Here is a 24,545-nt window from a genome sequence, read left to right as displayed (position 1 = left end):
TGAACTCGTTGAATGTGTAAACCGCATTAGCAAGTTGGTCAATAGCAAGTTCAATTTTCTCGTACTTCCCCTGCAAATAAGTGACATATTGACACTCAAGCTCAGTACAATGCCCGGTTTGTATATAACGGATTTCTTCAGCACACCATTTCTTTTTCGCTGCCAGTTTGAGACCAATTTCAACAATTTCCTCTTTGGACTTTTGGTGGTCGAGGATATCAGCCATGATACTGTCATTCACTTGATCGACAGTCATTGGTGGTTTATGGTTACATGATCGAAAGACATTGGATGAGGAAGCCATTTAAGATGTATAAGATTTTGAGAGTTTGTAAGAAATATCTGATAAGGAGCCAATATTTATAGCTAAAATATTTACACAATTAGTCCCTATAATATTTTAGTACCTCAAATTCAAAAGATGTACAGTTTTGGTCCCTTAATCCAAGCTATAAATACCAACTCATAGACACTTCATTTGCACGACGAGACATTTTCAGTATCTTACAAATTCACACACTCTTGCTAACAAAATGGCCTCCTCATCATCAAACAAGAATGTTCATCGACCTCGTCTGATCGAAGAAGAGATGAAATCAAGAATCATTGCTGATGTCAAAGAGGATACTCTCCTTCAAACTGAACTCTCTAACCAAATGGGTTACCTACGGGAAAAAAGGCGACAATGCGAGCATCGGCTTGAGGCACTACAAGCACCAGGCCGTAAACTCTCGAAGCACGAAGAGACATAATCGTTGGTTCTGCAGGATGAGATCAAGAAGATAAAGAGGGTGGTGGATGACGTTTTTGACGCTGGTCACACGGTGGGTGACCAGTGCACCTGGGCCGAATCATTTCATGACAACTGCGGGGAAGGCAAAAGTACTTAGGAAGTCAAATGCCCACAACACGACAAGTGGTGGGCAAACGAAAAAGCTTACCGCGGCTGGGGGAAAATGTCAAGCAAAGATGAAGAGTAATTTGTGTTGTATTTTAGTTTAAGTACTATGTTTTTATATTTTGTGTTGTATTTAAGACTTAAGTAACGTTATCAATAAAATGTGTTTTTATTTCATGTTGGAACCAATTAAAAACAGATTAGGAATTCAGGAAAAAACAAACATAAATTTCAAATTCATCAATACAAAGAGACATAAATTTCAGGAAAAACAAACAAAAACAACATTTTAATTGAGGTTGAAATTTCATGGCATGACATATTCAAATTTCAGGGCATGTCTTCCTGTTATGGCCCAATTGACCACAAATACCACATCTAGCTTGTTGTCTTGAGGTTGAAGATCTGCTCGTAGAACTCTCATCCATCTCATTCCGGTACCGTCTGGTGCGTCTACTACCCCTTTGCGTGACCAGTTTTTCAGGGTCTCCCTGAATCTGCCAATCTACCGGCGCCCAGTAATTCACCTCTCGAAGGGGAGAAAGTGCAGCATTATATTGATTTATCCATGTCCTAGTTGTGTACCTTTTACTTGGAAGATTAGCAGCGCTCTCTTGTCTATATCCGCAAACAGCAATGGCATGAGAACATGGAAACCTTTAATAATGCCAAGCTCCACAAGAGCATTTTTTCCTATTCTCCCCCATGACAACATTGTATGTGTACTCGCCTTGTGCATTTCTTTGGTTTGTTCTGACCGTGTAATTACCTGTTCGTTCATCAAACACTTCCACTCTATGGCTTGTTGACGCTCATTCACGCATCTGATAAACCTGCCACATTTTGCGAGCTAGTGGTGGGTTCCAACTACTTGCCTTCCGGTATTGGCTGACAAAATGGTCTCTTGTCCAAGTAAAAGTGCTCTCAATTAAAGCTCTAATAGGTAGCATTCGAGCCTTACCAAGGATATTGTTTTGGCACTCGGCAATGTTTGTCGTTAAGTTACCCCAACGACGAAGCGCCGAGTCGTGCCTTAGAGTCCACTTCTCCAAACCAATGTTCCTCAAATACGGCCAAACAGCATCATCTTCACCTTTGATTGTGTTTATCGCCCAAGTATACTTGGATGATTGGGAGGTGGAACCGATAACCCAAGCCAGATTTTTGATTCTCCTGTTCTTGAAGTGCGAGTTGACGTTGCTACAAACGTGCCTCAAACAATACCGATGATGCCACCCATCAATTTGGCTCACTGCATTAAGAATGTCTTGGTGACGGTCTGAAATGATACACAAATCACCTTGCCTCTGCGACCCGACATGCTCTTCAAAGAGATTTAGAAACCATCCCCAACTTTCATTAGACTCTTCATCAACCAAGCCATAAGCGACCGACAATAGTTGTCCATTGGCGTTCTTTGTCACTACAGTTAGCAACTTACCTTTGTAGCTGCCTTTCAAATGAGTGCCATCGACAAAGATCACCGGAATACAACGTTGGAATGCCCTAATTGCCGGTCCAAATGCCCAAAATACATACTTGAATGTATGTATATGGCTTGAACTGGTTGGAGAATGGAGCCATTCTACAATAGTGTCTGGGTTAGCACGTTGTAATTCAGCAACATACTTGGGCAGTGCATCAAAGTTACTCGGCCAAGTTCCAGACAACCTTTCAATTGCTAACCTTCTTGCATTCCACGCCTTGGCATAGCTCACATCAACATTGAACGTTGTTTTTACTTGGGCCTGGATCTGTCTAACTTTTAAAGTTAAATCCTCCCGCACTTGTGACAAAATTTCAGAAGCAATCATACTTGTTGTCATACAACGATTGTTATTAGATATCACTTCTCCATAACAATTGTGACTCGCCACCCACTTTGTGATCTGAAACAATCCTAATCTGTTTCTGTTAGATCCAGCTACAAGCCACCTACACGGGATCCGGTCCAAAACACCATGATAATTCTTCCCCCTGGTCATGCACTGTGCTTTCCGAAACGCTGGCCTTGTATCCATAACAATAAGTTCTCTGTTTTCTATTATGTTCCAAAGCCTAACAGCGTGTATAAGCTCCGCCTTGCTCTGAAAAAACATTCCTTTTTCTATCACATTTCTATCTGGCGACCAAAATACCACATCTTCTTGAACTTCATTGAATGGCATTAGACGATCTTCATTATCATCTTGAAGATTAACAAGTTCTTCATGCTCCAAAGGACCTTGTGCGTGAGCCCCTTCTTCTTCTTCATCTCCAGATACATCCCCATCAACGCTATATGCGTCGATGGTATCATCACTTGTATAAGGTGCCTCGTCGCTTGATCCACCAACCATTGGGTCAATTTCATGATCTTGAACATGTTCATCGTCTTCATCGTCATTGTCTTCATCATCGTCATTGTCTTCATCATCGTCATTGTCTTCATCATCGTCATTGTCTGCATCATCTTCGTTATCTTCATCATCTTCGTTATTTTCTGGCTGGTTACTCCCTTGAAAAAAACACTGGCTTTGAGTCAAGCTTAACAACTGGTTTGTAAAACTAGGCTCGAACTTCACTTCAAATTGCGCTTCACCGAGATAATAAATCATTGCCAAAGTATTATCATCCGTAATTAAGTTCCTAAAAGGAACACCTTTAAATTCATACCACAAATATAATTGCAGTTTAAACTGTTGTTTTGAAACACCAAAACAACTGTAAGTTATATCAGAGATTTGTGAATAAGTCATCATGTGGAAAATGGGAAAACTTCTTCTTTTCGATGGATCTGTATTTTGAAGGATTCCATTTATGAATGATACTTGATCATCCCATACTAACTGAACTACAATGGGTTTGAATGATGAAGAAGAAGCCATTTTTTTTTAAAGTGTTTGAAATGTTATCTAAAAATGTTTGTTGAGTACTGATAATATTTACTGATGAAGAAGAAGCCATCACATACTATATATATACAACAAAAAACTAATTAGGTTAACATATCATATTAGGGTTTCACCTCCATTCGACACGTGTTAGGGTTTCCTCGAAACCGGTTTTTCAAATACCGGTTTCGAGTAACGTGTATTTGACCACTGTACCACCAGTACTACTACACTGTACCACCAGTACCACCACTGTCCCACTGTCACATCAACCTTCGAGTCCGGTGTTTGAAATACTGGATTCAAATATTCTTTTTGAAACTGGTATTTCAAATACCGGATTTGACTAGAATATTTGAATCCGGTATTTCAAATACCGGATTCACTGGTTTCATAAATTTTTTTTTTCCAAAACTTGTTTGACAAAACACCCTTCAAATACGCCCGTTTCGAAAAAATTTTCTAATAATTTTCACTTATGATCGGCATGAATGATATATTTCTCAAGATTTTGAAGTGATAGGGTTTTAATGTTTTATCGAGAGGATTAAATTGAGATTTATTTTGTGAAAGGACTCCACATTACCACTTAATATCTACGGCCAATTTGCACTTTAAAAAAAATACAACTGGGCTGGATCATTGGAGCTTTTACCTCTGGAGACAGAGGTCATGGGTTCGATCCTCATGTCCAGCAAAGTTTGAGGCTGGAGGTCCTTTTCTACCTTTGTAAAACTTAGAAACAGCCTCTCGACTTCTGGTATAAATAAGGTTGTCTACATCTCAACTTCCCCATACACCGAGGATGATATTTGAAACCCAAAATTTGCGCTTTACAAAAATTGACAGCCCTGGTTATTTTATGTTAAATTATTTCAAAAAAATGAATAATACTTAAAACCCTAGTCTATTTTGAAAAGTGTTGGGAAAATTACTTTTGTAAATCCCCATCTCAAACTCCCCTGTTCACGATACTATGTCTTCCGCCGCTTACAACCGTCTCCATTCCCTCTTCAATTCAACCACCGGCGCCGGTTCAGCCACCGGGACCGCCGTGTCCAACACCACCACCAAAATAATAAAAGAAAAAATTAAGAGACCCAAAAAGACCCCCACCGAAGCCGCCGCCACCACCACCGCCACTTCACGGCCCAAAAATAAAAAAACCCAGATGGCCTTTGAGCCCTTACCAATGTCTCAATTAACAGATTCCTTAAAAAACCTCAAAATGTTTATAGATACATTCAAAAGATCTTCAAACGTTGGCCCATTTCGGTATAATTACAAGATCTACAACGACGTCGTTTCACATCTTGCAAAATCTAGACAACATGCCTACATTGAAGAAATCCTCGAACATCAAAAAAGATACAAAACGGAAATGACCCATGAGTCCTTTGTCGCTCGTTTGATATCTTTGTATGGAAAAGCAAGAATGTTTGATCATGCACGTAAGGTGTTTGATGAAATGCCTGAACTAAATTGTCCGCGGACTGTTTTGTCTGCTAACGCGCTACTTAATGCGTGTATTAACTCGAAAAAGGTTGATAAAATGCCTGAGTTGTTTAGAGAACTGAAAGAGGTTGTTGGGATTGAGCCGGATGAAGTGTCGTATAATGTTATGATCAAAGCGTTATGTGAGATGGAAGATTGCGATTTCGCGTTGAAAATGATTGATGAGATGGAGATGAATGGATGTGAGTGTAGTTTGTATACGTATAATACGATTATTGTTGCTTTATATGCAAAGGGGTTAGTATCGGATGGTGATAAGTTATGGGAGGTGATGAGAGGGAAGAATATTGAACCGGATGTATGGACTTATAATGCTAAAGTGCGTGGATTGATTGTTGATAAACGAATCGATGAAGCTGTTCAATTGATCAATGAGATGAAAGGTAATGGGGTGACGCCAGATGTGTATACTTATAACGGTCTGATTCATGGTTTTGTTAAAGAGGATGATTTGGTGGGAGTCAAGAAATGGTATGCAGAAATGGTGGAAAATAAGATTGTTCCTGACTTGGTAACGTTTAGGATCATTATCAATTTTGCTTCTAAAAGAGCGGATTACCGATATGCATATGAGCTGAGCAGGACGAGTTTGCTTCGGGAACTGAACGTTAGTAGATCAAGTTTGCAGGGTGTGGTGGATGGATTAGTAAAGGAGTCGGCGATTGATGAAGCAAAGGAGCTTGTGGAACTTGTTAATAAGCAAAGTAATCTGCTATATTATAAGCTTAAGTTGTCTGTTAATTAGTACTTAAGAGCTTGAAATTAACATATGTTTCTTAGGGTTTTGTTTCATTATCTAGTAGGAATGTACTGGCATTTCATCATTTTGTGATCCCTAATATGGCCTGGTATTTGTTTAAGGTGCATTAAGTTATATGTATGGAATTATACCTGAGTTGTATGATTGATTTATGGTGCATCAAGTATAAAACTACTGCTATTTCTATGCAAATTTTGAGGAATTTTGTTGTCTGTTTTTGGTGACAAAAACTCTTGTCAACATCAAATGAGCTTCATGACGTTCAAATCAGACTGTCTGTATTGTTTGGTTTGAATTTACAGCGAGATTTTTCTGGGTAGGATGTAGACCGAAGTTTGCTTCTTTTGGGTAGGATGTAGACCGAAGTTTGATTGTTCTGGTTTGGATGTAGACCGAAATTATATTGTGGTGTTGCATAAAACACACATACCTATCGACAAGCCTATTGTATCCTCATGTATGTAAGGTGTCTTTGAACAGTTCAATCACAACCTCCTGATTGATAAACCACCACAATTATATATTATATATATATATGGCTACCATAGCTAAGAGAAAAAAATATTTTAAACTTTTGATCTTGGCCATTGAAAATCATAAGCTTTTAAATCTTGACCTTTAAAATTCAAAGTCAACTTTCTAAAATCTAAAAGTCAAAAGATAATAAACATGGTAACTATTTAATTGCATATTAATAATACTAATGCTAATTATTCTTAGAAGTTTTGAATTTGTGTACCAAAAAAGAAACACGACAATGATTAGTAACAACATACTCATCAATCACAATTTCATAATTAATTACATTATACTTAACAATTTATATGACATTTGAGTTTATATCATTAAAAAAAACATAACACTTCTCATTTCAAAGTATCCCCATAAATATTTATAATAACATAAAAATATGGGGTTTGCTAAATACAACCCTTTTAATATGGAAGGTACAAGTTTTTTTATGCACGTTAAATACAGCCCTTAGAGACTGTATTTAGCATTTCCCTAAAAAAAAATATTAATACTTACTCTTTATTTTTTACCTTTCAAAATAAACTAAAAAAGTAAACCTCAGCACAAAAATAAAAGTCATTTATAGACTAATATTAGAAAGTTAATGAATATACAACTCTTTTAGGTTTATATATTGAATAATTTTATTTATTTATTTTTTTAATCACAATATTAATTTAGTACCAGTAGATGTATTTAACTAACATAACTATGTTGTAAACTGTAATTACTTAAACGTATGGTATTTACAATTGAAATTTTGTTTTTATAAAAAGTGACCGGTATTTAAGGTATTTAATGTATTTTTATTAAATTTAGAACCATAATAATATTGCAGCTTGATACCTAGCACACATACATGTTGCAAACATTATATCTGTTGCAAAATGCTGTAAGATACAACAATGAACCAATCATACTTCTATATCTCTTTTGGTCAAATGGTTTCCCATTTTTATCAGCATTAATACTTGTACGAGCAACCATTGGAGTTGAAATTGAAGAACAAGTAGTCATATCAAACTTTTTCAACATGTCATGAATATACTTACCTTGTGATATGAAAATACCATTTGGTAGTTGTTTGATTTGAAGACCCAAAAAGTAGTTCATTTCCCCAATCATGCTCATTTCAAAATGATTAACCATTATAGATGAAAAGTTTCGACAAAATGTTTGACTGGTTGACCCAAAGATAATGTCATCAACATATATTTGGACAAGAAGAACATGTTTACCTTGTTTACGAATGAATAGAGTAGGGTCTATTGTGCCTTTGGTAAAGCCACCTCTAATCAAGAAAGTAGATAAGGAATCATACCATGCGCGGGGTGCTTGCTTAAGACCGTAGAGAGCCTTGTCTAACATGTAGACATGGTTTGGTCTTTTGGGATCAACAAAACCTTCTGGTTGTTCAACGTAAACTTCTTCTTTGAGATCACCATTCAAGAAAGCTGTCTTCACATCCATTTGAAACACAGTGAAGTTTTTGAATGCGGCATAAGCTAAGAAAATCCGAATGGCTTCCATTCTTGCAACTGGAGCAAAAGTTTCGTCGAAGTCAACACCAGGTTGTTGGCAATAACCCTTTGCAACTAATCGAGCCTTGTTCCTTACTACCACTCCATTCTCATCCTTCTTGTTCTTGAAAATCCACTTTGTGCCAATAGGTTCATCTTTTCTTGGATTTGGAACTAATCTCCATATTTTTAGTCTTTTAAACTGAGCGAGTTCGTCTTGCATAGCTTTAACCCATTCTGGATCTCGAAGAGCTTCAGAAACAGTTTTGGGTTCAATGTTGCTAAGAGAAAATGCAACAAGACACTCATTCACTGAAGTACGAGTAGTTACTCCGGCTTGTGGATCTCCAATAGTTTGATCTGTAGGATGATCTTTTCGCATACGTGACCATTTGTGATCATGAGGAAGAGGATCTTGTTGATTGACATCAACATCATCATCATTAAAACCAGAGTTTTGCTGAGAGATGGAATCATAGCTTGGTATAACAGCTTCCTCATAGGATGGATGATCGAAATGAAGAGGCACATATACATTTGGAGTGTTCATCGGATTGGTAGTCTGGGTATATTGGATAGGTTGTTCTTGAACATTCACTGGAGAAGAATTATCAGGAGAGGATTGAGAAGAAGAATCATTAGAAGAGGATGAAGAACTACTACTTGAAGAAGTAGCATTTTGCTCAGAAGAACTTGATGATGATTCATGATGGTTGTCAGGAACTGGATCATGGTTCGAACTGGTTCAATGATGACTTGAGGTTCTTCATCATGAATCGGTTTAGAATTGTAGAATTCTTCAAAAAGAATATCTAACTCATCACTTGTTGGAGCTGCAAACTTCTTGAATTTAGATGCCAAAGTAGAAGTCCTTGATGAAGTACTTGAATTACTTGGATCATTACTTGTTGGTAGCAAACTTTCTTGCTCAAAGATCATGCCCGACATCTCATCAAACCAAACATTCATTGTTTCTTGAATCGTATTTGTTCGGCGATTGTAGATTCGGTAGGCAATCGATGTCTTGGAATAACAACAAAGTAACCTTCATCACCTTTCTTCTCGAACTTTCCAAGATTTTCCCGATCATTCAGAGTATAACAAACACACCTACAGATATGAAAATAGTTGATGTTGGGTTTCCGTTTGTTAACAACCTCATAAGGAGTCTTCTCAAAACGCTGATTAACAATGGACCGATTCTGAGTGTGACAAGCAGTGTCAATAGCTTCAGCCCACATATTGGAAGGCAAATTAGAATAAGCAAGCATTGTTCTTGCAACTTCCACTAGCGTTCGATTTCTCCTTTCAACGACACCGTTTTGTTGTAGGATACGAACCGCAGAGAATTGGTGAGTAATGCCTTTGGATTTACAAAATTCATCAAACACGGCATTTTTGAACTCAGTTCCGTTATCTGAACGGATGTAACGGACTGGAAGTTGAAGATTTACTTGAGTAGAAGTGATGAAATCGATCAGAATTTGAGTTGTTTCATCTTTGGAAGCAAGAAACTTGACCTAAGTATATTTTGAATAATCATCAACAATAACCAAGATTTATCTCTACCCATTTTGGCTTTGTACTTTCATCGGCCCACAAAGATCCATGTGAAGCAAATGAAGAGGTGCTAATAAATTTGGAGATTTCTTAGGTTTATGAGAAGCTCGTTTAATCTTCCCAACAACACAAGAAGGACACACATGCTCACTTTCATACTTATAGTCTGGCAAGCCTTCAACAAGATGCTTGTTGACCAAAGTATTGATGGTAGGAAAGTTTAGGTGAGAAAGCCTTCTATGCCGCAACCGAGAATTCTTTGATGTAGCAGCAGTTTGCACATAAATCAGTAGCAAGAATTCTATGCCACTATGTGCAAGTTCGTCATTAGATAAATCAGTTTGCACATAATCATCAGCTATAGTAGCAGCAGTTTGACATGAACACTCAAGAGAATCAGTCAAGATCTGGGTGGAGGAATCAGTAGATGAAACACAAGTAGTCTGAGTGGAATGGTCTACTTCAGCACTTAGATTAGTTTGAGTAGAAACATTCACACAAACTTTCTTGGTGTCTACGTCAATTAATTCAGTCTCTGGACTTTGATTTTGAGACTTGAGATGATCAATGACTTGTTGTTGAGAATTCACCTTTTGTTGTAAACCTTCTATTTGTTTTTCCAAAATTGTGGATGGAACATACATTTTAGTAGGTTTAGGTGAAATACCAATTGACTTTTGGTTTTGAAAATTTGATGCTATTTCTTCTAATTTGAAAACTGAAGATTCTTTAAAATTACAGGAGTTCGTTGGATGCCATAATCTCGCCAAAAAGAATCTAAACTTTGGTTTATGATTAGAAATCCAGTGAATTATCTGCCTATGGGCGTATCCTTAACGCTCCAAGCATCCTAACTGAAAGTCTTGAAGCATTTATAGCATCATAGTTAACCAAAAATTCAGTTTGAGGTATTTTCTCAACATCATCAGTCTCAAATTCGTCATCCAGTGGACGAATAATTTGTTGTACCATACCAAGGCGAAGAAATTTTTCATCATACAGAGGTTCAATTTGGTCTTTTGCCTTTTGTAATGGAGTGATATTCTCAAATCCCAACCCATGAAGAAGTTCCGATTTGTCAATTTTCGACTTGTTGAAATAGGCGGTAAAATCCAAAAGAGGGTTTTGTTCAACTTTATATAACTTCTCTTGATAAAAGGAATATTCTTTTTGAATTCCTCAATTTGGTTTTTAAGATTTTCAATCTCAACACCTTTCAAAAAACAAGTATGATTTAAATCAGAAATCTTTCTTTCTAGTTCAACATTGTTTGGTTTGGATTCTTGAAGCTTTTTATTAAGAATATCAACATCCATTTGTCTAGCATTTGCTCGAAGCCACTCATTGGTCTTTTTCAAGATTGTGACATTTATGTAATAACTTAGAATCAGGAGAGGCATGCAACTCACATTCTTTAACCAACATCCTTTCTTTGTATGACTGAAAGTCTTGTTTAATAGTATCATGATCAAAAAGTAATTTTGAATGTTCTTCAAAGAGTTTTGAAAATTCACTTTTAGAAGATGAAATACTATTTTTCAACTTCTTATTTTTGTTGGTTAAAGACGTGATATGAGTTGTCAAATTTGATAAAGCTAAATCAAACGACTCTTTATCTTTAGCTATTGAAAAGCAGAGTGTAGATTTACCTCATCATCCGGGTACTCATCATCCGGGTACTCATCATCAGTGCTTTCAGCCTAAAAAGCTTTGTCCTTGGCTAACCTCGCCATGAAGCACACATTTGCAGAGAGATCTTCATCTTCATCATCCGAGAGCAACAGCCATTTGTCATCTTCAGCAAGCAATGCATGACCGGCTTCCACATGCTTTGCCAACAACATCTTCTGCTTGTAGTACTCATAGTTCCCCTTACAAGGTTGCTTGCAATCAATTGCAAAATGACCAGGATTTCCACAATTGTAGCACTTTTTATCAGAAGCTTTACCCTTTTCAACAACTTGTTTGTCATAACCTTCAACTTTCTTTTCAACATGCTTGGATCCACTTGATTCACCTTGACCATTATTCTTAGAATGATAGTGTTCCTTCTTGAGAAATGCACTTGTGGAAGAAGTGCGGAGATTATTGTTTGTTAGCCTCGCTTTGTAGAACTTTTTCTTGAAGTGTTTGGTAACTGCGGCAAGAGCTTGATATAATTCGTCAGAAACACCATCTCTTGGAGCCAACATATCATCTCCCTCCTCATCAAACGAAGAAACAACTACCATTTGCCTTTTAAGAGCTTCAGAAACCTTCTTTTCAACAATTAATGCCAAAGGATCAGAAGATACAACTTCTGGCATTTTGTTTGATGAAGCTTTGTTTAGGACTTGATGTTCATTGAGTTTGAAGGATCCATGAAGATTATGGATGGAGAACTTGGCCAGATTTTGATGTTGCTTAATCTGAGTTCCATAATCTTCCCACTCAGGACCAAGAGCTTTGATGAATTTGATGTTTAACTCAATCTCTGATTTCTTGACATTGTTCTTCCTAAGTTCATTTATGACATTGCAGAATCTACAGTAGACAGCCTCTAGAGATTCATTTGGCAATTTGCTGAAGTTGTCAAACTCAGTCAACACATTTGTCAATCTAATTGTTGAAGTTAGGTCAGATCCTTCCATTTGTCTTGCCACCTCATCCCATATCTCCTTGGATGTATCATAAGAATCAACGGAACCATAGATTTCATCCGGTAGTGCTTTGTATAAGCATGATCTAGCTCTGTTATCTGCAGCTGTTCGATCTTTTTGTTTAGCATTCAAAAGATCAAGAGTGAGTATTGCACCAGTTGTGGGATGGCGATGAACTGCAAGTCCATTAAGGATAGAATCTTTAAGAAGGTGACCATTTGGTTGACATTCCACATAGTCCATAAATCTTTTCTTCTATAGTCCATAAGAACCACGGTAGAGAACTGGAGGTCTTGTATCGGAACCCAATGCCAATGCTTCACGAGAAGCCATTTGAAAGAGATTTGATTTGAAACTTGGAATGAAATGAGATTTGTAAAATTCAGGAAATGAAACGATCTTGATGAAGATCGTCCTAGGTGAAGATCGTTTTGGAAGATCGTCCTAGAAGAAGAAAAAAGTAAGACAAATTGGTGAAGGTCGTCTTAGATTTGAAAGAGTGAGACGATTTAAGGAAGATCGTCTTGGAAGAAATTTGATGAAATTTAACTAAGTATGAAATGAAATTGAAATTGAATAATGATTTTGTGTTTTTGGAATTGTAAACTGAAATTGAATTAAAGGAATTTGAAAAGGAAATTGGAAAATGACAGACTTGGAAATGAAAACAATCTCGTTGAAGATCGTCTTAGAATTTGAAGGGAAAATGAGACGGTCTTGAGTTGAAGATCGTCTTGGGTGACTGAGAAATTTTTTATGTATTTTAAGAAAATTTGGACAGAGTTTGGTTATGAATTGGTAGGAATGAATTTGAGCAAAACCAATCAAGAATGATCAGTTACCCAGGAAGTGTGTGATTCCCAATCACAACAACTTCAATTAAACAACCAAAACACACCAACTTTTAACAGACACTAAGACGATCTTGGGCAAGATCGTCCTAGAGTCAGGTAACTGAGACGATCTTGGCAAGATCGTCTTAGTTTTCTGTCTTAATTTTCAAAGTAAATCACTTTGAATTGACCAAAACCGATCCTTTTGGATTGGTTAGCCACAATCAATACTTCACACCACAACCACTTGCTAGAACGATCTTGTGAGGATCGTCCTACAAGCCACAACACAGAAAGTATGAATGAATGAAAATTCAAGCTCTGAGACGATCTGAGAAAGATCGTCCTAGTGAAGATCGTCTGGAGGTCATCTTCTTCATTATAACAGTTTGCAAAAACTCCATTGATGACTTTTAAAGCTTCAATATCTTTCGAATTACTTGGAGTTAGAACTTGAAATCTCTTGCAAAATGTTTGTAATCACGTCCGCAACAAATCCTTGAACAAAATTCAGCTAATAACACAACAGAATCAAAATCCAAATTTTGAGCGCCAAAAACCAAAAGTTCAATCTCGAGATCTCAATTGAATTGGAACGTAAAACTTGACAGAATTATGTTTTGAGCTATGAGGAATCTATTGGTGAACAAAAATTGATGATTTTATGTGTTTTAATCGATGAAAAATGATGAAACAGGGGACGGTATGAAAAACGGTTTTTGATATGAATTTGGATGAAAATTGAGATCAAAATCAGTTATGGATCGATATCAAAGTGATGTTTTTCTCTGATACCACATGTCATAACATGATTTCTTCTCTGGATTTGATCTCAACAATGGTGGATCAAGTGTGTGTGTTCTTGGTGTGTTTAGTGTGTGTGATTTCTAGAGAGAGAGAGAGATTGGAACGATCTGGATTAAATGTATGTAAAAATTGATCAAAGGCTTATGATTTCTAAGGAGTTGAGGGTATTTATAGTCTAAATGTACAATTAAGCTAATTAACACTCCTAGTCCCTCAACCTTAGAAATCATTTCAGCATGTCTTAACAACAACTAAGTCCACTAATTTAAATTACAATTTATCACTATTTTTGGATTTCTAACAGACTTTTTTGAAACAAAGAAAAATCTACTTTTCCATGATGGCTCATTCTGAGTAACCCCCAAAGCCAATCTCTCATCTTTGCTAGGAGCCTTAAGCATATAGTAACCCGGACCAAAACTTTGCAAATTGTATGCTAGGGGAAGGTCTAAAATCTTAAAATTGATTTTCTTTTCCTTAACTAAATGGTCCAAAACATAAAGGGTTCTCCATAACATGGGCATGGCTTGTGGGTATGCTAACTTAGAAAACCTATAAAACTTTTCATATAATTTGGGGAAAGGGAATGATAATTTTAGGTTTTCAAAAGGAAATCCAGGGAAACAGAACCATAGATTTGACTGCGTGTCTGAAGTAAGAGTAGGATCGAAGGCCCTAAACTTAGTATCTTTAGGGAAATAACCTTTAATCTTTTCGATATCACTGTCAGTAAATAAACATTTGCTAGGGTTTTTAGCTATATAGGTAGGATTGAACTCTTTACTTGTTTTAACTGACGAACGGGAAGAAGATAACCGAGGCATAATTTACTCTGTAAAATAAAGATGAAAAAAAGTTTGAAGAAGGAAGAAGAAACTAACCTTTAGGGTTTGAAGATAATGGCCCGAGATAAGTGAGAAAAGAAAACTGTCGATATGCATATAAGTGGTGGATAAAAGAGGGTAGTTGTAAAAGTCTCATCAATACACATTTTACCCCTGAATTTTTATTAACTGTCAAAAGTGAACTGTAAACTAAAAAACTTATCTTTATTTACAATGAAATATAAGTTTTGGGGACAATTGTTTGGGGTAGAATTTCCACTACTAGGATCCTGAGTATATTTTATAGTTTAAGTCCTTTTATAATAAATTCGTAATGCTGTATGAAATTAGAGGATCCTTGATTCTGTATTGGTAATGTAGTCCTTAAATCAATGTTTTCCAGATATATAAGGATCTTGATATCTTCAAGAGCTGTGATCAAACTAACGAATATACGTCTAGTATATTAGATTTTATTTGCAGGAATTAGGTCAAAGACGCGTCTTATATTAAAAACGTGCCACAACGGCTAGTCTACCACTTCGTCCACAAGAATCGGGATTGAAAACAAAATTACTTGAAGAAGAATAAGTTCTCAACGGTCATGCAAGTCAAGTCAGCAAAGAAGAGTAATTCAAGGAAGATCCCGGATATTTCGAAAATACTGTTCAACGTCTAGCTCTATAAATAGAAGGAAGATTGATCTGCACAAGGGACGAACATTCTCATCTGCACTCACACCTTTACAACACTTATTCAACAATCATTAACAACACTTTACTTTATAAGCATTTCATTCAATTATTTATTTCATTGTAATCGATCTTTCATAAACAAATATCGTAATAAAAGAATAACTGGAGGATCGATTGCATCCTCCCGAGGTTTTTACCTAAGATCACTTAATTGGATCAAGGGTTTTTCCTCGTCAACAAAAATCTGGTGTCTTTACTTTTATTTGCAATTTGGTTAAGCTTTTACGTTATTTTATTCTATTTTACATTATCTTCAACTGTTTTATTATTTACTCAAAGTATTTCGATTTCAATGTATTTCGATCTCAAAGATCTTCTCAAACTCGTTTTTAGTACAAACTCCTAGTTTATTTATTTTTGATAAGAAAATTTTCCTTTTTATTTGAAGATCCTTGAACACCAAACTCCACTTACAAATCTTCGGTTGATTATTAATCCAAAATCCTTTCTAAAATTATGTTAGGTAATTTTTGACCGAAACAGTAACCTCTTTGTAATTAAAGATTTAACGCATGTCCATTTAATCTATCCTTTATTATTAAAAAATATCAGTTTAAAATATCTTCCATGATTATATTACACTCTCAGTACTCTATCTTTTAAAATATCTACATTAATCATTTACATTAATTACTTTTACATCAACTATTTACACAACCCGACGCCGTCTCTACCACTAACAATCGTCTCTTACCATCACCCCGTCGCTGACACAAACACTGATGTTTTTTGCGGGTACCGTACGAGTATTTATTTCCATCAATTACGATAGGAAAATGGTAAATCCTCATAACCAAATAGCCTAATAATCCTCCTAATACATTAAGAAGGTGACATGTGGTATCCACTAATTCTCTTTCCTAATCTTGCCCCTGATTTTTCCACATGTCATCATCCAATAGTTAGGAGAACTTTTAGGCTAATTTGTTGGGAAGATTAATCATTTCCCATTACGATATATTTACATCAATATGCAGGTACCGCCCCATGCGCGGGTACTATGCGTTTAATGTACGTATGAAAATAAATCAAGCATAAATCACATGATACAGGATTTAAATTTTTAGGCTCAAATCGGTATAAAATTTAAACTATATGTTAAATACATCAAATTGTTTGTTTGGCAGTATTTATCAATGACATTTTTACAATAAATAAATAAAGAAGAAAAAACATCTATACTCGTGTATTAAATGATAGCAAATATATATGTTATTATTTTATAGTTGTTTGTATCTTAAGGTACTAGATTATATCCCGCGTAATACGCGGATAAACATATATAACTAATAAATTACTAATATTTCATTATGATATATTGACAAATTGTAAATAAAAATAATTGAAAAAAAATAATTTTATATCTGTTAAAAAAGAATTGGATGATGTAGATATAAAGAAAAAAAAAAAGATTTTAGTGATCAATTGTTCACATACTTAATCTTCGTATTATATTTATATCATTTTATAACAAATATAAATAAAAGATGTTGAAATTTGGCGATGTTATCATTTTTATAACTTTTTATTTTTTATTGATCTAGACGCTATGTATAGTAGATATATGTTTTATTTAAATATTATAAGATATTAACAATATAAAAGTAAATACTTATAATTATAACTAATAATTATTACGTTATATAAATAAAACATGTATAAAGTCATATATATTAACAACTAAAAAAATAAAAAAATTATTTTTAAAAAAATAATATTAAGTTTATGAATTACTTTCCATAATTATATCATTAAATCAATTGCTTTCTATAATTATAAATTGTAGAAACTTATTTTCCATAATTAATGACCATATTTAAATATATTAAATTTAAATTAAATATAAAAAAGGTTATAAAAGGTAAATGATATCATCAATCTGATATAATGGTTCTAATTAAAAGTTGAACTTTATCCAAGGGTTCAAACTTTTCCATTTTAGATTTAAGGTTTCTTTTTTATATATGTTTAGAGATGTGATATTTACATGTCGGATTTCACGTTAAATTGATTTAATCATGCACAAGTATATGTTTTGCCGAAGACTTATTTTTGTAAAGACGTTAATATAAGTTATATAATTAAGAATAGCAAATAAAACCTCAACTAAACACAAGTTAAATTTCTACTTTTATTCTAAATTGATAGATCATAATCAATATATTTTTTTCTTAATTGATGGATCATATTCAATATATAATTAAGCTAGCTAGGATCGATGTTTCGAAATAACCTAAATTAGCTATAATAAATCGATGCAAGTAGCTCATGCAAGAAAGTCATGCAATAGACTCATTGTTTTTCATAAAGCTAGCTACGATGTTTCGAAATAACTTAATTAATGAATGCAATTTAACCAGCTTCAAATTCTTTATTGTTTTTAGCTGGTAGTTGGTTCTTATAGTAGCTATTCGGTACTTTCTTTTACCAAAAAAAACTGTATTTCCAAAGTTCGAACTTTTAAACCACATCGTCATTTTGATTTATGCTCCAATTTTATATGATTCACCTTTGAATATTGGATTTGGAAATGATATATTTACTTAATGAAAACCAGCTTAATAATCTTTCTAATAACTTCATTATATGATCAATGTAATCTATTAATTTCCCTTTTTTCTTTATCCATTGATTTTACTAGTATCATGATCAAGGGTTAATTAGAAAGATTTTTTGATAAAGATATATATATCATTTTCCTATTAAAGTTGGTGGCTGAAAATTGTTGTTCCTTAATTATGTTATTCATTAACTTGGGTTCATTACATAGGCAATACAATAATACATACCCAATATACATGTTATATGTATCATATTACATAACAATTTATACTAATAGAAGAGTAACTCACAAATTTTAAACATAAGAAACCATATGTGTTTGTTATGAGAAAGATGAAACATTCCCATTAAAACATGCAACTTATATAATCCTTAAGTAGAGGAAGGGTGTGATTTTCATCATAATTGTACATAAGAGGAATCATCCTTGCAAGATTGAGACATGCGTTTATAAATGTAGCAGAAAATGGACTTGGGGAGAGGCATTCCTTATTCAGTTGCTTCCAAGTGTTGTTTATCATTTCCATCACATGTTCCCTTGCACTTTCAACTGAACTCCCTTCGTTTTCTTTCATGTAATACGTCACGTATGATCCATCATTACCATCTTGATCCTCGTCCTGTTTTACCGATCATTCAAAATGATTGAAGTTATAAAGTTATGAACATCAAGTCATCAAATCAAATAATTACCTAGAGATTGTAGTGAATTACGAGTAATTTTATACCTTAGCACTTCCTAAATCATCCCAAAGTCGAAGAATTTTCCCCAGACAAGATGAAATGCCTTGGTTGTCGTTAATAGTGTTTGCGCTTTCTTTGCTAGTGCCACCTCCGAGGAGGAAAAACATGTGAACTATCACGACATTTGCCCCCGAACTAATAATCCCATTTTTAAAGTAATCCTCTGCCGTTGGCATGTAACCAGAAGCAAACCACTTTGCCTCGACTAGGAATGCTTCACAAAGGCTTGTCCACTATAAAACAATATTAGACACCAATTAAGAATATATATAAACTTTTAGTTTATAAATTCAATTCTAGTAGAGATCGAATGATGAAGGCGTTTCTAACTTTGTAAATATATTCTAGCTAGAGATCGAATGATGAAGGCGTTTCTAACTTTGTAAATATGTCAAAGATATGTGGGGAAAGCAGGCAATATGTGTACAGTGTAGTGGATGATAACATATATATGGATTTACATATATAGAGCTATCTTATCATAGTGTGTACTTCGTATTCGTATTTCTTGAATTTTGTACTGTAGTACTATATAAAATTCCCAATGACTTCGTTAACTGATTAATCAACGCACGTCACGTTTGTGTCAAATATGGTTTTGCAAGCCCCTTGTCGGTATGGCAGATACGAGCAATTAAAAAGAAAACTAGTAGGTCCCTAAGTTTAGTAAGCCATTCATCTTTCTTTTTCTTTTTAAATGATTGGTTGAATAATGATAAAAATGTAAAGAGATACGGAGATATCTTAGCTAATGAAGGTGTGGAGCTGACGTGACAGCGCTCATTTTATGCGACATAGGTACCTAACCAGTAACCATTGGGAGTCATCTAATGTATTCATTGTAATGCAAATTAGGGGCTTAATTATTAATACATTGAGTGAAAATAAATACAAGTCTTTACCGCTTGTTTTAAAAATTCTATGGGATTGAAGCCATGGTTCTTGTATATCTTGTCACTAATTTCATGTGTGACATCGTAGAGAGCCTGAATACAGATCCGTAGGTGATATGGGAGTTGTGCAAGAGTGTTACGATCCCATCTGCAAATATAACTATTATTGAATACATACTCACTGAACATGTAATTTAGTAATGTTATTGAAACAATTCACAAGTATTTATAGGACTATATATATATAGTAATTAAATTTTACCTTTGCACTGCTTCTGTGAGGATTACCAGTTCGTCCAGCTTTCCATAAACATCAAAAATATCATCAATTATATAGACTAATGCAATGACCTTTGTGAGCTCAATTCTTGGTTCGGACAGGCAGGGATCAGTGATGCCAGCCATTGGCCATAAGTACCAGTGCATCGGTTGGTTCCTTGCTAGCTTGAACTCATCAGCCAATCCCAAGTCCTTCCACCATCTATCCAATTAAGAAAAATTAGATAAGCACATCTATAAAAGCTTAAAGAATTAATCAGATGGAAACACGTATAGAACATTAGTTACTTGGAGATTTCTTCTACTTCCGTTCGATGTAAGTGTTGAGCTATAGCCAATTCCAACTTAGCTAGATCAGATATGGCTGATCCAAAGAATAGATTAATGAATTTCTTGACCTTGAAAGTTGAAGGGGTTCTTTGATAAGAATGCTCTAATGTATCTCTAACCATAGTGGTTTCATCTTGATCAAGAAACGGCAAGTTTTCATCTTTAAGAGCATGGCTACTAAATTCTGCAGCCTCCTCAAGAATATGTTCTGCTTCTATGCTCAATTGTGATGCTTCATATAATGCAACTAGACCCTTAACATCTTGTGCCATTTCTTGCTTAAAGTTTCCATCCTTTTGTTTAAATCTCTCAAAAACATCTGATTTAATTTGAACAGATTTAAAGTACCTTGTAATTAAAAAAGCTAGCACTTTTATGAATTCAAAGGAAGGATAATGTAATAAAAAAAAAAAAAAAAGAAAGAAAAAGGACAGAATCCTGATTATCTGGATGATCCACATAAATTGGTGATTGAATTGTTACCAATTAAGTGACCAAGTTATTAGAAGTGTTTTATACGCACATAAAAGCTAGGGACATAAATCTACGCATACATAAGTGTGGTACTAGAAAAAAACCCCAAAGAAGACAGAGTTAAAAAATCATGAAAAAGAAATCTAAAAATGACAAAATGTTAAAAATATAAAAATAATTTAAAATTGATGAAAAATTGACAGACTAATTTTTAAAATTGATAAAAAATTTAAAAATAATTTAAATTTCCAAGGGGCATTGACCCCTCTTTGGTACCGCCCTATGTATATTTAGGCTTTAGTGTAATGGGCATTGCAATTTATATGGTTTAATTAGAAAGTATCGACTATATGTCTGTAATTCTGTATAAACCAATATGTGCAGTGCCCGATTGAGTGAAAAAAAAGCATGGTTGAATAATGAAGAAAAATGAATTACATTACTATACAAAGTTTGATCCCAAAATTGGCGGGGACCAATATTTAATGACCAATGTGGAACATCAAAAGTTGTTCCTTGTAATAAAAGTTGAAAACATGGACGTGTGTTTGTTCTAATTACCTGCTGAAACAATGTATCCCTCTTGACGAAGGATCCTAAAACGATTGGAAACGTCGCAAAGAGTTTGAGCATCGGTATAGTCATCTACATATGGCATTTGGGTGTGAAACATTTTCAAGATGGATGTGATCTCCTCTTTAAAGTGATGGTTGATGCAAAGTTTACGGAGAGCATCAACCATATCCAAGGTTTTAAATGGACCATTCTTACAAAGATTTCGGACCTCTTCTATGAGTTGTGAGTGTTTGATGTAAAACTCTTCCTACAATTCACAGAGCCATGATTTAGATGGTTAATTATATAGAAAAAATAACAAAAAAACAAAAAGTTGTATGTTGCATGTTTGATGTTAATTTCCATAATTTTTGATATATTGAACCAGACCTTGTTTATGTCATTTGGCCTAAAACTTTCCTGTGAGGGGATTGGTTGGATGTTTTGCCCTGTAACACACTTATCGATCGACATTACTAATAAATACAAATTGGAAATGAAAGGCTATTTTTAAGAGAGATTGATATAAGATTGTATAACTCGTGGACGATATATTTATAGTACTCTTTTAACTATTGCACAAAAATCCTAATAAAGTGGGATGTTGACATATCATTTGTATATATAGAATATACTATACTATTATATTCTGCACATGTGCATTACGCATGTATAAATGTTCATATTCATATTTTGTATTAAACTAGTTATAATACCAGTACTAAAAAAAATAGAATATGTAGATTGGGTATATATATATATATACACACACATACGATTAGTTTACAATATTTGCAAGAACAAAGATAAAAATAATAATATAAAGTTCTGTATACAAATAAACGAGCGAAATAAGCTAATTAACTACACTATAGAACTTTCCGTTACGATCAAAACTTATGGTGGATATGTGGATATATATAGTCATAATATACATACATTAGGGGAACTTTAAATGACTGATTGATGGTTGAATTGATTGAAATAGATTAGAATGGGATTCAATGATTAATCTTCAATGATCAGACTGAGTTAGCTAGGATGATTTTGTTTGGTGGTTCAAAGAGTAGTATTGATTAGAAATATTATTTACCTTGATATATATGATAAATTATTTACGTATATTATATTTACTAACACGGTATCCACGCAATACGGCAATGCTAGTCGTGACGGCGGTTGGTGGTGTTGACGACATATGGTGAGGTGTGACTACTGGCAGCGGCGGTGATGTCGAGTGGTGTAGGTTGATTTAAATATAATTGATGGTGATGTAATTGATCTAAAGAGGTAGTGAAGAAATTTTAAAAAGATTACAGACTAATAGTGTAAATTATTTCATTAAGGGTATATTAGCCACTAGCTGTCACTTTCTAGGAGCAACCTGGGTTCGAATCTTGTTAGAGGCAGAATTGAATTTAAGTGGTTGAATTACCTTGACACTATCCCTACCGGGGGTTATGTGGGTACCAATTCGATACATGAGATCAAACGGTTCCTATCAATCTACCATTTTTTAGATAATTTATAATTCCTTTTTTTAAGTGAGCTTGAAATACCTATTGTATTTCTTTTTGAAAACTTAAAATATCTATCACTAGATTAATACGTTTGTTGGACGGTAAATATAATTATTGGTAATATTCAATAAGTAGATAATTTATGTTATTTAATAGAGTAATATGTTATTTTGATATTTATTAATAGGATAACTGGTTCTCATCTCAAGATATTTTTTATGAGAAGGTCCAGCAAATTGCTGATTAAAATTGTTTACGTCTGAATTGAAACTAGCTTTACAAAAAAGAAAAAATAAATAATTTTTTTTTTTCAAAAAATAAATAACTAGCATTTACTTTCGCTAAAGGGATTAGCTAAAGTCAATGTTTTAAGTACCGGTATATCGGCCGGTAATACCGTTATCGGGGGTATTCCGGTACAACTACTCTGATATTTTCTTTGATATCTTTACTATTAACCACTGCCAGTATTTTCTTGTTCTTTATAAATTTTAAAACTTATATTTTCTTATAAAATGTTTATTTAGTATTGTACTTTGTTTATTTTCGTTAAATTATAACAAATTTAATAAAATTTCTAAATATATATATATATATATATAATTAACCATACTTAGGCCTCGTTCTTTTTTTACTTAATTGACTTAATAATTAAGAATTTAATGCATTTAGTCAAATTTTATGTTTTTTTTTTTTACTTAATGAAAAAAAATAATTGTCCATTACATATTTTTTACTTAATAGACATTATTTATACATTAAACTACTTAATAAATTTAACACTTAATAACTGATAAAAAGAACGGGACCTTAGTACCATACCGGTACACATATTTAAAACATTGGCGGTTTTTTTTAACCCAAAATCATTGCAAAATGTTATTATGTTTGACTTTTTTTTTCCACCAACTTCCCACCTTCCACACTTATAAACCTATGACACAAAGTGACAAAACTCTTAAACAATCTGCTCCAATTTTCATTCACCCCAGTGTCATTTATAAAAAAAGAAAAGAAGAAAGTCATATGTTCGTGTAATATGACGGTATAATGGCGACGACGATGGTGGTGATGTCAGTGACGAGTGACGACGATGACGATGATAATGATGTGGTTGTTATGGTAAAAGTAATTGATATTAAAGGGAATATTGTAGTTATTTAAGAGTTACAAATAGGTGTTGTAAATTAAATATATTATAAGTATTATAAGTATTTTAAATATATATTATAGATATTTCAAATGTAAAAATTTAAAATACTTAATAAAAAGGTATATACATTTTGACTGAGGTTGTACCAAAAAAGGGATGGGGGCTGATACTCCCTTCTAACTTTAGTTTTGACATGCATTTTTTAAAATTTTTAAATGAATTTATAAATTTTGACCTTTCTGTAATTTTTTCTTAAATATTTTTTTCTTAATTTTTTTTTTTCTAGAATTTTTTTTAATAACGCCTCTACATTTTGGGGTTACAAAATAATATGATCTAGTGTTTATGTGATAAGAAGATGGCCAGTTTTCAAAGTCTTTTGTTGCACAACTTAAAATTCTTCATGTTGTAATTTTTTTACCTTAAATTTCTTCGTGTGGTATTTTGGCTAATAACTCTCTTTGTAATGTATTTTTAACATATATATGTATTGCTAGACCTTATACACATTGCAAATTTTAATTATTATTATGTTTTC

The 24,545-nt window shown here is 33.9% G+C and overlaps 3 protein-coding genes across 3 annotated transcripts; 1 reads left to right on the top strand and 2 right to left on the bottom strand.

Moving 5' to 3' along the window:
• Window positions 1–1,710: 1,710 nt before the first annotated feature.
• LOC122597068 lies at window positions 1,711–3,237 on the bottom strand. The gene has a single exon (XM_043769701.1). It carries the CDS (start codon window positions 3,235–3,237, stop codon window positions 1,711–1,713), a length of 1,527 nt encoding a protein of 508 aa, XP_043625636.1.
• A 1,705-nt stretch (window positions 3,238–4,942) lies between these two features.
• On the top strand, window positions 4,943–6,031 carry LOC122597067 (pentatricopeptide repeat-containing protein At1g55890, mitochondrial-like). The gene has a single exon (XM_043769700.1). The coding sequence runs from the start codon at window positions 4,943–4,945 to the stop codon at window positions 6,029–6,031; it is 1,089 nt and encodes a 362-aa protein (XP_043625635.1).
• Window positions 6,032–18,377: 12,346 nt separating this feature from the next.
• On the bottom strand, window positions 18,378–21,860 carry LOC122597840 ((3S,6E)-nerolidol synthase 1-like). The gene is made up of 7 exons (XM_043770411.1): window positions 21,725–21,860; window positions 21,341–21,602; window positions 20,264–20,624; window positions 19,959–20,177; window positions 19,706–19,844; window positions 18,788–19,036; window positions 18,378–18,679 (listed from the first exon to the last, which is right to left on the bottom strand). The coding sequence occupies exons 1-7, from the start codon at window positions 21,806–21,808 to the stop codon at window positions 18,407–18,409; spliced, it is 1,587 nt and encodes a 528-aa protein (XP_043626346.1). The 5' UTR covers window positions 21,809–21,860; the 3' UTR covers window positions 18,378–18,406.
• Window positions 21,861–24,545: the final 2,685 nt, after the last annotated feature.

This window comes from Erigeron canadensis, chromosome 4 (assembly GCF_010389155.1).
Source record: "Erigeron canadensis isolate Cc75 chromosome 4, C_canadensis_v1, whole genome shotgun sequence".
In the NCBI taxonomy this organism is placed as follows: domain Eukaryota; kingdom Viridiplantae; phylum Streptophyta; class Magnoliopsida; order Asterales; family Asteraceae; genus Erigeron; species Erigeron canadensis.
Note: the sequence above shows the minus strand (reverse complement) of the source record. Positions and strands in the feature narration are given on the sequence as shown.